General features: G+C 32.5%; 1 protein-coding gene across 4 annotated transcripts in view; it reads left to right on the forward strand.

Annotated features, from left to right (window-relative positions):
- The window catches only part of LOC143081975 (uncharacterized), a 69,159-nt gene that overhangs the window by 39,126 nt on the left and 14,684 nt on the right, over window positions 1-15,349 (forward strand). For all 4 annotated transcript variants that reach the window (XM_076257593.1, XM_076257594.1, XM_076257600.1 and 1 more), the window contains 2 exons: window positions 629-1,903; window positions 10,593-10,721. In XM_076257593.1, the coding sequence (XP_076113708.1) occupies window positions 629-1,903; window positions 10,593-10,721 (1,404 nt within the window). The remainder of the gene's footprint in view (window positions 1-628; window positions 1,904-10,592; window positions 10,722-15,349) is intronic.

A 15,349-nucleotide genomic window follows, 5' to 3' on the forward strand; every position in this document is an offset into this window, starting at 1 on the left:
GTCTGTCAAGCCAGGAGCCTGTAATTCAGTGGTTGTCGTTTGTTGATGTGTTATATATTTATTTTTCGTTCATTATTTTTTACATAAATTAGACTCTTAGTGTAGTTTTCTCGTTGAATTGTTTTACATTTATTATTTCGAGGCCTTTTATAGCAAACTATCGCGTATGTGCTTTGCTCGTTGTTCTAGGCCGTACTGTGATCTATAGTTGTTAAATTCGCTCGAATTGTATTGCACATCAATGGCTTACCATGCATATCCTTGATTAAAACCTTCCAATATGCAGATTAATCGTGGTGACTGCATGAAATTAAATCTGGGGTTTTGTGTTTGTTTGCAAGTCGAGAATAGGGAAGGGGGAGGGGGCTACATAACTTTTGTGAAAATGAAGTGGGGTTTAGGGTAATAAAGCAGTATCCAGAGGATTAGAGATTTTCGGCTTCATGGAAGATTGAGGCAGACAATCGCAAAATCGTTAACTATTCTAATTCACCCTTACACGTTAATTTAAAACCGTCCCTTTTTTTTCCATTCACACTCAGTTTGTCTTTATCCAGTTCAACAATTTTACACTTGAACAATTGAATATGCTTTTTGCTGTTTTCATTGTTTTAACTTCTTCCAACAGGTTTATATGGGGATTGTCTAAACTTCAGTAACTGCAGTATATGGAAGCCGTGTAGACATGGCAAGTGTTTGACAAAGAAAGATATGTCGTATGAATGCGATTGTTTCCAAGGATGGATTGGCAGAAATTGTACAGTTAAAGATCCATGTCTTCCTTCTCCTTGTATGAACAATGGACAGTGCAACAGGACTGAAAAAAATGGATTCCAATGTCAATGTGCGCATGGCTATTTTGGGAAATACTGCCACCAGAAGGACAGTTGTGTCGGGGATCCTTGTTTAAATCAAGGGTCGTGCTCATCAAAAACTGATGGAAGTTACGAATGTCATTGTCGGCCTCATTTTACGGGACAACATTGCGAGGTTACAGATCCTTGCAGTCCTAGCCCTTGTAATCATACCGGTTTGTGTCATAGATTAACAAACACTGAATATGTGTGTTCTTGCTTACAAGGTTACTATGGAGATGATTGCGAAAACATAAATAAGTGTGAATTACACAATCCATGCAAATCCGGTTGGTGTGTTCATATTGACCATAACCAATTCAACTGCACGTGTTACAAGGGCAGTTCAGGGAAATATTGTAATATAACAGACGCCTGCATGATAAATACGTGCAAAAACGGTGCTACATGTGTTCCAATAATTGGAAATACTGTCAAGAAATACGACTGCCAATGCAGCCGTGGTTATCATGGGGACGAATGTCAGCATTATGATCCGTGTTCGAGTAACCCGTGTCAGTTTGGCGGCGTCTGTCGGGCTTTGTCCGACCAACTTTACCGCTGTGAATGTAAACAGGAGAGATATGGCGAAAACTGTCAATATGTAGATGGATGCAAGATTCACAAATGTGGCGCAAACATGGTTTGTCAGAACACATCATTGACTGGCGCCGTTGATTGTTTGTGTAACTCCTCGCCCTGTAGACAAGGTGGAACGTGTACAATAGGCTATAATTCGCAACCGTATTGCAAATGCAAGAGCGGTTATAGCGGAACATCGTGTGAGAGGTCTTGTTCTCGTGATTCTTGCCTGAATGAAGGCACATGTGAAATAATAGATGGATCTTATGAGTGTGTTTGTCCGGATAATTTCTTCGGAACTCGATGTGAGAATTATGATTTCTGTAATGCTACCAGGATGTGTATTCGTGGTGCTAGATGCCACCTAACACAGAAAACCTACCATCACTTAATAGTGATCAACCAAACTATGACGGCGAACGTGACAAATTGGTACACGTGTTCTCACTGTCCTGTAGGTTATACAGGTAAGTTTACAGAAATTTGATTCCTACATTTCGAATGCAGATTTGCATTTGTATTGGCAGTAGATCCGTCCTACTCTAGGTGACCATTCTTTTTTTCTGGAAGGATTGTCTGTCGGTCCATTCATGCCTAAATCTTTAAGATAAAGTTATCTTTCTTTTGTTTTATTGTTTCGAATTATCGAATTTGAATTTCAAATTTTGCTAATAATAAGTCAAATGAAACAATTGACTGGTGAAAACAAATGTTTGTCCAATTCTTTAACCAATGCATGCATATATCATATACCTAGTCTTCTGTACACGTTATTATCATTTTTCACTCATCTATTCCATAAAATCGGCAAAAAAATATTTCACTCGGTCGGTGTTGTTGTGAAAATATGGCAGCTTATTAATGGTTGTGTTTTGTAAACAACCACCAAAGAATCATGGATATTCAGGTAAGCACGTGTATAACATAATCAATAAGATATAGTTTATTTCGATGACGGAGCGATGTTTACTCTTGTTGACTCTCTCTGCCAGTTTGGGTTTCCCCTTCAAACTTGCGTAATTACGATTATCGGATTTTTTCGAGAAAGGTCACGCCGAGGTAACTGCATACAAAAACATGTCGGAAAATTGTTGACTGGAAGGGAACAATTAAAAAAAGGAAATTTCTTTTAAATTTGGACAAATTAAAGATTTTTCTTTAAAAAAAAAGTATGTTTTTATAAGTTTTATAAAAAATATAAAAACTAGCCATTTATTTATAAAAACCATATGCATCATTTCTTTTTAATTGAAGTTTGAAATGACTTTTAGGGGAACGAATTTATTGTTCAAAATTTAAAAATTAAAATATTTACATGAATTTTAGTCGTACAATATAGATTGTAGTTTGAATTTTTTTCAAGGATATATTTTTGTAAAACATAATTACAAAAAGAGTAACCTAGATGCTTTTGCAGAGTGAGGGTAAGCCCTTAATTTCTCATCATTATTATTCCAAACTTTTATAATTAAAACACTGAACATTGACTTTTGTTTTATAAGTACTGTAGTTGTGCTTCTTGCATATCTGTTTGAACTCATTCTGTTGTTTAAGACATTTGTGCATAAACATTTAATAATATAAGATTTGAAAGAAGGAATAACTAAAAAGAAAAGTAATGTGCTGTGCATCTTTCTTGTTAGTTTTAATTGGTCTACAATATTCGAACAGGCTATAATAAAAATGATAACTGAATATCAAGGTTCAAAATGTTCTAAGGCAGATGCACGTATGTCCTAATAATATCTCGAACTATAAAGAAGTCTAATCTTAAGTTGGTTCTTTTTAGACTACCTTGAGAAATTCATGTTTTTACAGAAGTGTTAAAATTGGATCAGCATGATTTTTTCCTTAGTATTTGAATGTGTTAACTGGACCAATTAACTCACAAACGAATGTTTAGTTGAAGTGAAAGTAGTATACGATTATGTAAAAAGGTAGTAAATTGGTCACTTTAAATGTTTACTAAACTGTTACAACTTGTAAAAGATATTTTAAATTTAAAGTAGTAATTGTACGGATTTAATCATTTGTTAGGTTCAATTTCGACTTCTCTTTGTACTCGTTTACCTTTCATATGTTGAAAGTACATGTTATCATCTAGTAAGTCAATGTTATCATCTAGTTAGTCAATCCAGTAAAAGAGTAAATAATGATTTTTTTTATGCAATTATATAAAGGCTTTAACAATGTTTAAGAAAATATTAACATTACATGCATATTTGATAAAAATCCGACCTTTCGGTGGAAGGAAGGGAATGTATCTATTAAAAGTTGATTCTACCTTGAGAAATCAATTTAGTGATTGACCGCACATTGCGCTTCGTACAAAATGTGCTTCGGTCAACGTTTTTGCACCCCAATAAACAAATAATATTCAATTCATAAATGATTTATCTTGTCGATTTTATCAAATCTCTACTTTAATTTATTATTCTTTAGATATATTTGTAAATGTAATGATTTTTAAAAATTTTATGTCGATTGGTAACATAGTAGGAAAGCACTTTGTATTTTATGAATTAGCAAGTTTCAAACCCCCGTATTGCGAATGAATCAACCATGACTTGCAAGAGTCATACAACTCTTTCGAAAAAAAACCAAACTGCCACTCCTGTACGCCATATCGATTGGTGAATTTTAAGCCTCTTGGGTGCATTGCCCTTTAAAGGTTTTATGTCTATGACCCAACCCTTATTTTTCACAAATTACACGTTCTTCCTCTTCAAGGTTATGCGAACTGTTAACTAAATATTTTTCGTTATACAAGGTTTGTGACCATGATTAAAGTCAATAGCACCTAGATTTGACATTAAAAGCCTAATGTTTTGTCAGGTAAATGGAAAATAAAGTGACGTTTATGCTGATTTCTATGATCAAAATGTGTGGTTTAGTTTTGCATCAGTTATGGCGCAAGTATTAAATAGTAACAATTAAACACATTGACCTACTTAGATTTAATTAAAAATATTTTATTGCGTCAGAAATAAAAAGGAACATAAACCTTTTATGTAAATTAAAAATCAAAAATAAATCATTCAATCAATTTTTTTTAATTAATAAAAATTATATGTTAAACGTGTTTTCACTTAATTACAAGTGAGTTCATTTCCGATTTTCTGAAAATATTTGGAATTCTTTTTTCAAATACCTAGTGGTGTTGCTTGTCTTTACTGCAAATACATATTTTACTATCGTATGTACATACTAAGTTTGAAAGATAAGTTTTCCAGTTCACTTGAAATAGATGGACAGATATAATGCCTAAAATCTTTTATTCTATTTATTTTAGAAAAGAAATCAAAATTTAAGTAATACTGCATATTTTTATTTATGCAATAAACTGCAGTAATTTGTGAGGGAGTGAGAAAAAAGCATAACTGGTATTATGTCCCTTGCCGTCAAAATTTAAGTTTATGTAAAACAAAGAATACTGCAGTAATTTGCATGAGAGAGAAAAACATAATCGTAATGATTTCTTTCCCGCGAAATTTAAAGTTTATGAAAAAAACTTTATTAATTTGTGAGAGATAGCGAAAAACCAACTTTATGCTAATTTTTCTTTTGCCGCCTAAATTGTCGTCTTCGTCTGCTACCGCCTTATGCACACATACCTATGTCATTGTCGGAGATTTTAATTTTTTTGATAAAATTGTTCATTTCTTATCTGAGAATCGAATTTTATGTAGTCATTCATACAAAAAGGTATTGAATTAAATCTGTTACCGTTTAGTATCATGGTACGAGATTGAATGACCACAAATGTCTTAACTACCATAGAATTCTCAAATTTATTGTTGATTTAAGAATTATTTATTACAAATAGGGCTGTTGTTAAGACGCTAAGTGATTCTCCTTCGTATATAAGCATTTGTTCTATTTATGGATGAAACAGTAGTGTATAGTCCTTTAAGTCAAGTAGACGGATAAATAAGACGGGACATAGATACTAAAAAATCATTTTAAAAAGTTAAAATAAGAAATAGAATAAGTAATGTCAACAAGAAAGTTTATTAAAAGGTTATCATATAAATATTCAAGGATTATCTTTTATTTTAGTCTGAATGTTGACAGTCTCGTTTTTTAAATAATCACGCGGCAATTTAAAATTGCACGTTTAATCTTTATAAATAGTTTTGTATTTTTGAACCCCAGAAGTTTGCGTTGCTATGAAATTTAAAGAACGGTCTTGCACAAGAACTAATTATTATGCCGAATCTGCACGATTGTAAAAAAAAACGTAACGGATAGGATTTCCGCGAGAACAAAACGTGTGTTTGTTTAACCTACCCTCTAGACCAGGCCGCCGCGACTTAACAATATTTGGTTTGCCTTAACCCTACCCAGGGATAGAGACAGGACATATTCTTCTTTTGATTGGCAAAGAAAAAATTGAAATGTGCATGAGATGTTTTTCAGTCTTCATGGCTATCTATTTTTCACATCAGGACGAAGAAAGATGATGAGTAAGCAGCTATTTTCTGGATAGGTAGTGTTACGTCAAACAAACATATTCTTTTTTTATGTCCCCACCACAAACGTTTTAAAAGCAACAGCTTATAAGTTTTAAAACGGAATATTTGAAAAATTGCATGCTTGATCAATTCAACTTTTTTGTTGTTGGGGATAAAACAGATACAATCCTTACTACTGCAACGGATTATTTATTTGACCATATTAAACCGAGATTTGATACAGTAAGGACTTTAAAAAAATAGAAACAGAAATTGAATAAAAACGTACAAGACAGTCGTATAGTATTGACGTACTTACTTAAATACTATAAATCATCTGAAAATGTACCCTCTTCAACCCCTCAAAAATGTATATTTTAAAAGTCTCACTATCACAAATAAAGCACCGGTGAACTAAACAATTAGCACATGCTATTGTACCAGTGACAAATATGATAATTTTTAAGTAATACAATGGTATAAAACTGAGTATAAAACAGGAACTACATTGTTTTTACAATAATGATGGTATAATCACCTTGCATACATGAATTTCCGTCAATTACATCTTTGTAACTTGTCACAAATGTCAGAACTAGGGTTAATGATTATACAGTTCGTCTTTCAACTGTCAATCAAACTAAATACACAACCAAATACATAAGAAACATTCATAAAAAAATTAACGAACTAGGTCACTCTTGGAAAAGATTAATTCTTTATCATATATCAAACATATTTTAAAAAAGCATGATCTCATATCTTTTAACAAATTGATTTCCCCCAATCTTTATTAAGTATCAGTGTAGTCATCAATTTCCGTTCAGTGCCTGTACGGTGCACATATTTATGCCCCACCTACGATAGTAGAGGGGCATTATGTTTTCTGGTCTGTGCCTCCGTTCGTCCGTGCGTCCGTCCGTCTGTCCGTCCGTCCGTCCGTCCGTTCAGGTTAAAGTTTTTGGTCAAGGTAGTTTTTGATGAAGCTGAAGTCCAATCAACTTCAAACTTAGTACACTTGTTGCTTATGATATGATCTTTCTAATTTTAATGCCAAATTAGACTTTTGACCCCAATTTCACGGTCCACTGAACATAGAAAATGAAAGGGGGAGTTTCAGGTTAAAGTTTTTGGTCAAGGTAGTTTTTGATGAAGCTGAAGTCCAATCAACTTGAAACTTAGTACACTTGTTGCTTATGATATGATCTTTTTAATTTTAAAGTCAAATTAGACTTTTGACCCCAATTTCACGGTCCACTGAACATAGAAAATGAAAGGGGGAGTTTCAGGTTAAAGTTTTTGGTCAAGGTAGTTTTTGATGAAGCTGAAGTCCAATCAACTTGAAACTTAGTACACTTTTTGCTTATGATATGATCTTTCTAATTTTAATGCCAAATTAGACTTTTTGACCCCAATTTCACGGTCCACTGAACATAGAAAATGAAAGTGGGAGTTTCAGGTTAAAGTTTTTGGTCAATGTAGTTTTCGATGAAATTGAAGTCCAATCAACTTGAAACTTATTACATATGTTCCCTATAATATAATCTTTCTAATTTTAATGCCAAATTAGATTATTACCCAATTTTTACAGTCCATGGAACATGGAAAAGGATAACGAAGTGGGGCATCCGTGTACTTTGGACACATTCTTGTTTTCTGACTGGTTTGGAATGTGACAGTTGTTTTCCATTTGTTTGATGAGTTTAAGGAAGCTGGCTTGTCATATGTTTTGGATTTTTTGACAGATTTTCGGGATCCTCTGGTTTTATCCATTTGAATGCCTGGAAAAAATTTGCCCGGTGACTCCCATTTTTCTTTTTATAAATCTTTTACATGTATAATGATCTATAATGATAAGCAATCTGTAAAAGTCTTATAAAATTTTAATGACTTTTTAACAGTTTTTGAGAACTTCAACTTGTCAATGATAAAGCTATGAAAAGTCAAGAGAGAATATTTTCCCGCCAAAATTTCAATGGCATATATCTCGAAAACAAGCACGGCGACCTATATTTTTTTTTTTGCTCTTTGGGTTCCTTGAGTTTAAACATATTTTATTTGCGTAAATGTGCAAAAGGGATGAGACACAAGTTAATCAAACTTATAAAGTCTTCTCCCAGACGGACTGTTCCTTTATTAACCCCCTATCTATATAAACTAGTGTTTTAAAAAGTTAAGTGCCAGTCTTTGTAAGAATCAGGCAATTTTGGAAAAAATCAAAACATGGCTGAAAAAACCCACCTACCCAGCCATCATATTTTGAAGTAACACTCATACTGAGTTTGAAATGGTAGGTCTTTAGTGTCTGCGTGTCTGGTAACTTGAGAAATCTTTAGATAAACTTTGGTTAGAATGATAGCAAATTACAGAGTTAGCTCCCCTTAATTGTTGATTTCTAGTGCATTGTAACCAAATTTTATCTCCAATTACCAGAACAGGACAAGGAAACAAATGGTATATTTTTGCATCATTATACATTTTGAGCATAAATTAATGTCAACCTGAGTGGGTTTTTGTTTGTCATGTTTTCACCACTGCCTGATTCTTAGGTAGACTGGCACTTAATTACTTTAAAACTGAGAAGCGAACTCCCTTAAGATTTTGATGTTACCATGGTTACCATTTGAATTCATTTTGAATTTTCCTTGGAGTATGGTAATTTTATATTTTTACTTTTGCCTTCATTTTTTTTTACGATATTTTTCGACAGATATTAATTTGGAGCATCTACTTGTTTTTCACACGCCATTTTGTGAGTTCTGAATAGTAAAACTTGTTTGTTCCAATTAATAGAAGTCATTTTAAGAAAGGGTTATTTCGAACAGTTATACAATTAATATACTACAGATAACTTATTGGATGGATTGTTAAATTTGGTTTGTATGGATATTGTCTCTTCCTTTTAACGACTTTTTTTTTGCACGAAGAATTGTTTGAGAATAATATATGAACGTCCTATTAATTAATTTATGGTTTTATTGAATAATTTATAAAATGGAACAAAAAATTCTTATGAAAAGGATATAATTTATTACAAAATAAAGATAAAAATAAAAAATCAAACTCAAATGAAGAAAGATATGAGATACTGAAAAAAGCTTTATCAGATTTAGTCAACGTTGTTTACAGAAGAAATTCCTGTACCAAGTCAAGAATATGATAGTTGTTATCCATTTGTTTGACATGAATGTTTGAGCTTTCGATTTTGCCATTTGCTTAGGGACTTTCTTTTTAGAATTTTCCTCGAAGTTTGATATTTTTGTTATTTTACTTTTTTTCATGTATGTGAGCAATTAAGTTTTTAAAGAACAGTCTCTTTAGAAGGTGTTATCGCTTAACCGCTTTTCACATAGGACACTTTTCTCAAGGGGAACGACTAAATACATTTTTCATAATTTACGTCTTACATAGAATTGCTGAGGGGAAAAGGATATGTTATTACAATTGATGAGTCATATAGGTTCATTATGAGTCAAACTATTACATTTTTGTGAAGGGTTAACATTTATTTATAAGATTGAAAATATGGTAAATTACACAAAAAGAAAACAATGGTCATTTTCAAATTCATTTACAATGTTTTTCGCCCTTGATTTTAGTGAAAGTACATTTTATGATGATGCATACCTGTTTGACGCAGATTTGATATTATTAAATTAATGTGTAATACAAATCATAAGAACAAAGATTCAGTCAATATTCAAATTTGGGATATGACAAGGGTGCCCATTACCACCTGTAGATTTTGATAGAAGAAAACTAAAAGCATTCTAAATACTTGATTTGGGATGAATTGTAATAACATGAAATACGAAATTTAATTCCGTTTCCGTTTAATGATATGACAAATTCCATGTTACTCAGATATCAAAAGCATTCTTATTTTACATATACACATCAATATTTCACAGGTGAAATAGCTAAGACAAGTAATCATTTTATGAACTACTTATTGATATTGCATAATTCATGGATTGTATGACAGTATACATCATTTACACGTTTATACGGCGAATAGTACACGGCTGTCAAAATGTATAAGTGATATTTAATTTATGATGATAAAAGACATGTATAGCATTGCAGTCATGTTCAAGTATCAATAAAAACTAACCATTTATGCCATTATTGTGGGTTTTTATGTTATAAACCGTTTCCTGTTTTTATTATTAAAGATAATTTGAACGTTATCATTATGGAATATGTTGAACATCTATACATGATTTCCTTATTTGATAAAATAGTATTTTAACATATTTAAAGCTAATAATGTGTAAATATGAAATATTTGTACATATGAGAGATTTACTTAGAACAAATATACATACAGTGAATAAGTATTGATATAATAACATACAACATACTATCGATACTGATTTAAGAACAGTTGGCCTCCTCATTTTATTGGGTAACAGTATAAAAAGGACACTCGGTTAATAATTCTCTCTTTTTAAAGAGAGACGAATGATATTAAAATAATATTCCGCTTATAAGGCAAAGATAAACTGACAACGCCGCGGTTAGAATTGAAAATCCAGAGAACAAAACACAGAAAGCTTAATATACAAATAAGAAGATGAGTTACCTAAAGAGTATAAGTTATAGATCAACATAAGCAACCCCCCCCAAAAAAAAACCCACCGAAAGGTGTCTCATACATTAAACATGTTAAAGTTATTTAATATTATTTATTATGTTCCAGGTGTCCGTTGTCAGTTCAAAACAGATCCATGTGACCATAATCTTTGTGGGGCCGGCGTTTGCCAGAAACAAGGGAACAATTATATTTGTATTTGCCCAGATAATACTAGACAAAGGAGGTGTAGTGACGGTGAGTAGGATTTTAATATACGAGGCCCTTATGGGGATGTCCAAGAAGGCACATAATCACAAACAGTTTTGCAAATATAATCACTTAATCAATAAGTACTTATTTTTAACAAAATAATCAAATAATCAAAACTACAGTCCTATATTATCAAATAATCAAAGAATCATGACATATCGGAGGCTCTGTTATAATTTCATGGTTTTTCATACAAGACTAACAAGATGATTTTCACCTGTTGAACATTCTAGATTCTCAACCAGAAATTCGAAGACAACAACTAATTTTTCGAAAACATTGTCATTTGTGCTTGAGAAAAGGTTTTCCTATTTAGCAACCGATTTGCTTATCTTCTTTCAAAAAAAAAAAAAAAAAAAAAACCAAAACATTTAGAGCTTTCAATATAACTACAACGATACAGAACAGATGTCTTCATACATATTACAAGATCACATCTATACTATTAAACGAGAAGACCTCATTTTTGGTGTCGCTTCTCTTCTTTCCACAATAAATTAATCAACACGACTCTGTGTCCTATATATACAGTGCATAGTCGCATTTGTCATCCATTCATATGATTATTCAGATTGAGTTATTTTGGGAGAAAAACGAGAAAAAAGGCATCCGGATATTGTCCCGTCATTGGACGAAATTTTAAGTCAGATTATACTTCCGGTTTGCGTTTTTCTGTATACTTTGAACAAACAAATAGTACGAATAAAGTGTATTTTAATTCTGTTCAGAGTTTATTAAATGGAGAGGGTCTGTATACTATGTCAATTGACCACCATGGATCGATTACTAAACTAAGAATTGAAAGTAAATACACTTTATTTATATAGTTATATACAGATAAGCGGTAAAATTATTCATGTGAACTTTTGATACCTTTTCTGAAATTCCCCATTCATTAAATATTTTACAAAATTCATTGATTACAAAAAAAAGAAGATGTGGTATGATTGCCATGTTGACAACTCTCCACAAGAGACCAAAATGACACAGAAATTAACAACTATAGGTCATCATACGGCCTTCAACAACGAGCAAAGACCATACCGCATACTCAGCTTTAAAAGGCACCGAAATGAAAATGTAAAACAATTCAAACGAGAAAACTAGCGGCCTTATTCATGTACAAAAAATGAACGAAAAACAAATATGTAACGCATAAACAAACGACAACCACTGAAGTACAGGCTCCTTACTTAAATGTTCATAACATACTAAATGTATATTCATATTGAAATTGATAGAAAACCACACATTGGGTATTTTGGAAATAAAGGAGGAGGGATTAAAAAAAAACATTTTCCTGTCCCCAATAACCTATGATTTATGATAATTTTGCTGAAATTCTCCAGTCATTCAATATCTCACAAACACTTTACATACTTTAAACTAAGCTCTGAATGCCCGCGATTTCGCGGGTGTATTCTAGTACATATAATATATAAATGACATGCATTCCAAGATGTTCTGCCTTATGCATCTTCGAAACAATGTTTCATTTAATCTTTCTGAAGGCTAATTTTGTCTATTGGATGATCAAATAAGTTAAGCATGATTTTTGTGCTGGTATGAAATAATACTGGAATGCATGACTCTAGTATAATTATTAATGATTTTATTAGAAAATGTCAATCAAATATTTCATATCTCCATATAACTTGACAATGGGAGGATTGTACATCGAATATTTTAGAACAAGGCATTTTACATATTTTCAACTGCCTTAAAATATACAGTCATATTATTTTTTTTTTGTACATTTTATTGAATACAAACAAAAGGGATACCTTTGCATGTAAAAGAGACCGTATTACAAAATCATTGATCCAAAATTAGCTTATTGTTATACCCTAGCTTTAAAAACAACAGGGAAGTAAACAGAGATGGATGATCTTTCTTTCATTTGTCATCTCCAAGACTGTAATTCAGAAGTCAATGGAACTAAATTCTCATATTTTCCCAATACCATTATGCATCTCATATTTAGTCATTTTTATCTGAACTATTTTTGGATATCCTTCAGCATATCATATGAAGTTTTCCATTCCTTCCACTTTTTTTGTAATCGTAGAATAGTTTTAGAGCAAAAAGAAATGACTATTAAAGCTACATTTCTCAAACCTTCCAAAATGTTTGGTTCTTGATGCCTTCCAACTTCTCGGCATACATTTTTGGCCTTTTTATTTTTTTTTTAATTCGAGCGTTATGGATTAATCTGTTGTAAACGGAACGTGAGTCTGGCGTACACAATTTCATGACTGATTTTTATGATGAATTTTTTGAAGTTTAACCAATTTATCTTTCGTTGTTTAACACAGTTGTGACTAGACCCATTTTTAGCTCACCTGGCCCGAAGGGCCAAGTGAGCTTTTCCCATCACTTTGCGTCCGTCGTCGTCGTCGTCCGTCGTCTGTCGTCCGTCGTCCGTCGTCCGTCGTCGTTAACTTTTACAAAAATCTTCTCCTCTGAAACTGCTGGGCCAAATTAAACCAAACTTGGCCACAATCATCATTGGGGTATCTAGTTTAAAAAATGTGTGGCGTGACCCCGCCTACCAACCAAGATGGCCGCCATGGCTAAAAATAGAACATAGGGGTAAAATGCAGTTTTTGGCTTATAACTCAAAAACCAAAGCATTTAGAGACATGGGGTAAAATTGTTTATCAGGTCAAGATCTATCTGCCCTGAAATTTTCAGATGAATCAGACAACCCGTTGTTGGGTTGCTCCCCCTGAATATGTAATTTAAGGAAATTTTGCTGTTTTTGGTTATTATCTTGAATATTATTATAGATAAAGATAAACTGTAAACAGCAATAATGTTCAGCAAAGTAAGATTTACAAATAAGTCAACATGACCGAAATGGTCAATTGACCCCTTTAGGAGTTATTGCCCTTTATAGTCAATTTTTAACCATTTTTCGTAAATCTTAGTCATCTTTTAGAAAAATCTTCTCCTCTGAAACTACTGGGCCAAATTAAACCAAACATGGCCACAATCATCATTGGGGTATCTAGTTTTAAAAATGTGTCTGGTGACCCGGTCAACCAACCAAAATGGCCGCCATGGCTAAAAATAGAACATGGGGTAAAATGCAGTTTTTCGCTTATAACTCAAAAACCAAAGCATTTAGAGCAAATCTGACAGGAATAAAATTGTTCATCAGGTCAAAATCTATCTGCTCTGAAATTTTCAGATGAATCGGACAACCTGTTGTTGGGTTGCTGCCCCTGAATTGGTAAATTTTACTGTTTTTGGTTATTATCTTGAATATTATTATAGATAGAGATAAACTGTAAACAGCAATAATGTTCAGCAAAGTAAGATTTACATATAAGTCAACATGACCAAAATGGTCAGTTGACCAATTTAGGAGTTATTGCTCTTTATAGTCAATTTTTAACCATTTTTCGTAAATCTTAGTAAAAAGTAAAATCACAAAAATACTGAACTCAGAGGAAAATCAATTCGGAAAGTCCATAATCACATGGCAAAATCAAATAACAAAACGCATCAAAAACGAATGGACAAGAACTGTCATATTCCTGACTTGGTACAGGCATTTTCAAATGTAGAAAATGGTAGATTGAACCTGGTTTTATAGCTAGCTAAACCTCTCACTTGTATGACAGTCAATGGCCTTTTACAAAAATCTTCTCCTCTGAAACTTAGTACTGGGCCAAATTAATCCAGACTTGGCCACAATCATCATTGGGGTATCTAGTTTAAAAAATGTGTCCGGTGACCCGGCCAACTAACCAAGATGGCCGCCACGCCTAAAAATAGAACATAGGGGTAAAATGCAGTTTTTGGCTTATAACTCAAAAACCAAAGCATTTAGAGCACATCTGACATGAGTAAAAAAATTTATCGGGTCAAGATCTATCTGCCCTGAAATTTTCAAATGAATCAGACAACCTGTTGTTGGGTTGCTGCCCCTGAATTGGTAATTTTAAGGAAATTTTGCTGTTTTTGGTTATTATCTTGAATATTATTATAGATAGAGATAAACTGTAAACAGCAATAATGTACAGCAAAGTAAGACCTAAAAAGAAGTCAACATGACCAAAATGGTCAATTGACCCCTAAGGAGTTATTGCCCTTTATATAGTCATTTTTTTAAACAATTTTCACCAAATTTGTAAAATTTTACTAACATTTTCCACTGTAACTACTGGGTCAAGTTCATTATAGATAGAGATAATTGTAAGCAGCAAGAATGTTCAGTAAAGTAAGATCTACAAACACATCACCATCACTAAACCACAATTTTGTCTTGAATCCATCTGTGTCCTTTGTTTAGTATTCACATAGACCAAGGTGAGCGACACAGGCTCTTTAGAGCCTCTAGTTATTTCTAACCATAAACCTTTTGTCAGCAAATGATATTGTAAATCTTTTTCATTTTCGCTTTCATAAAAGTTAATTATTAATATTTTGCTTATCATATTATTATACATTCTCAGTTTAGATTTTTCAAATAAACGAGCAAATATGGGATATGATTTTAAATACACAAGACGTTCTCCAGCCCGTTAGAATGGGTTGGCAAATAGTTCATCTGTAAGTCAATTGCTGTCCTAATGTGTTGTCTTATAAAACTTCTTTTACAATCT

Source organism: Mytilus galloprovincialis, chromosome 1, assembly GCF_965363235.1.
Source record: "Mytilus galloprovincialis chromosome 1, xbMytGall1.hap1.1, whole genome shotgun sequence".
In the NCBI taxonomy this organism is placed as follows: domain Eukaryota; kingdom Metazoa; phylum Mollusca; class Bivalvia; order Mytilida; family Mytilidae; genus Mytilus; species Mytilus galloprovincialis.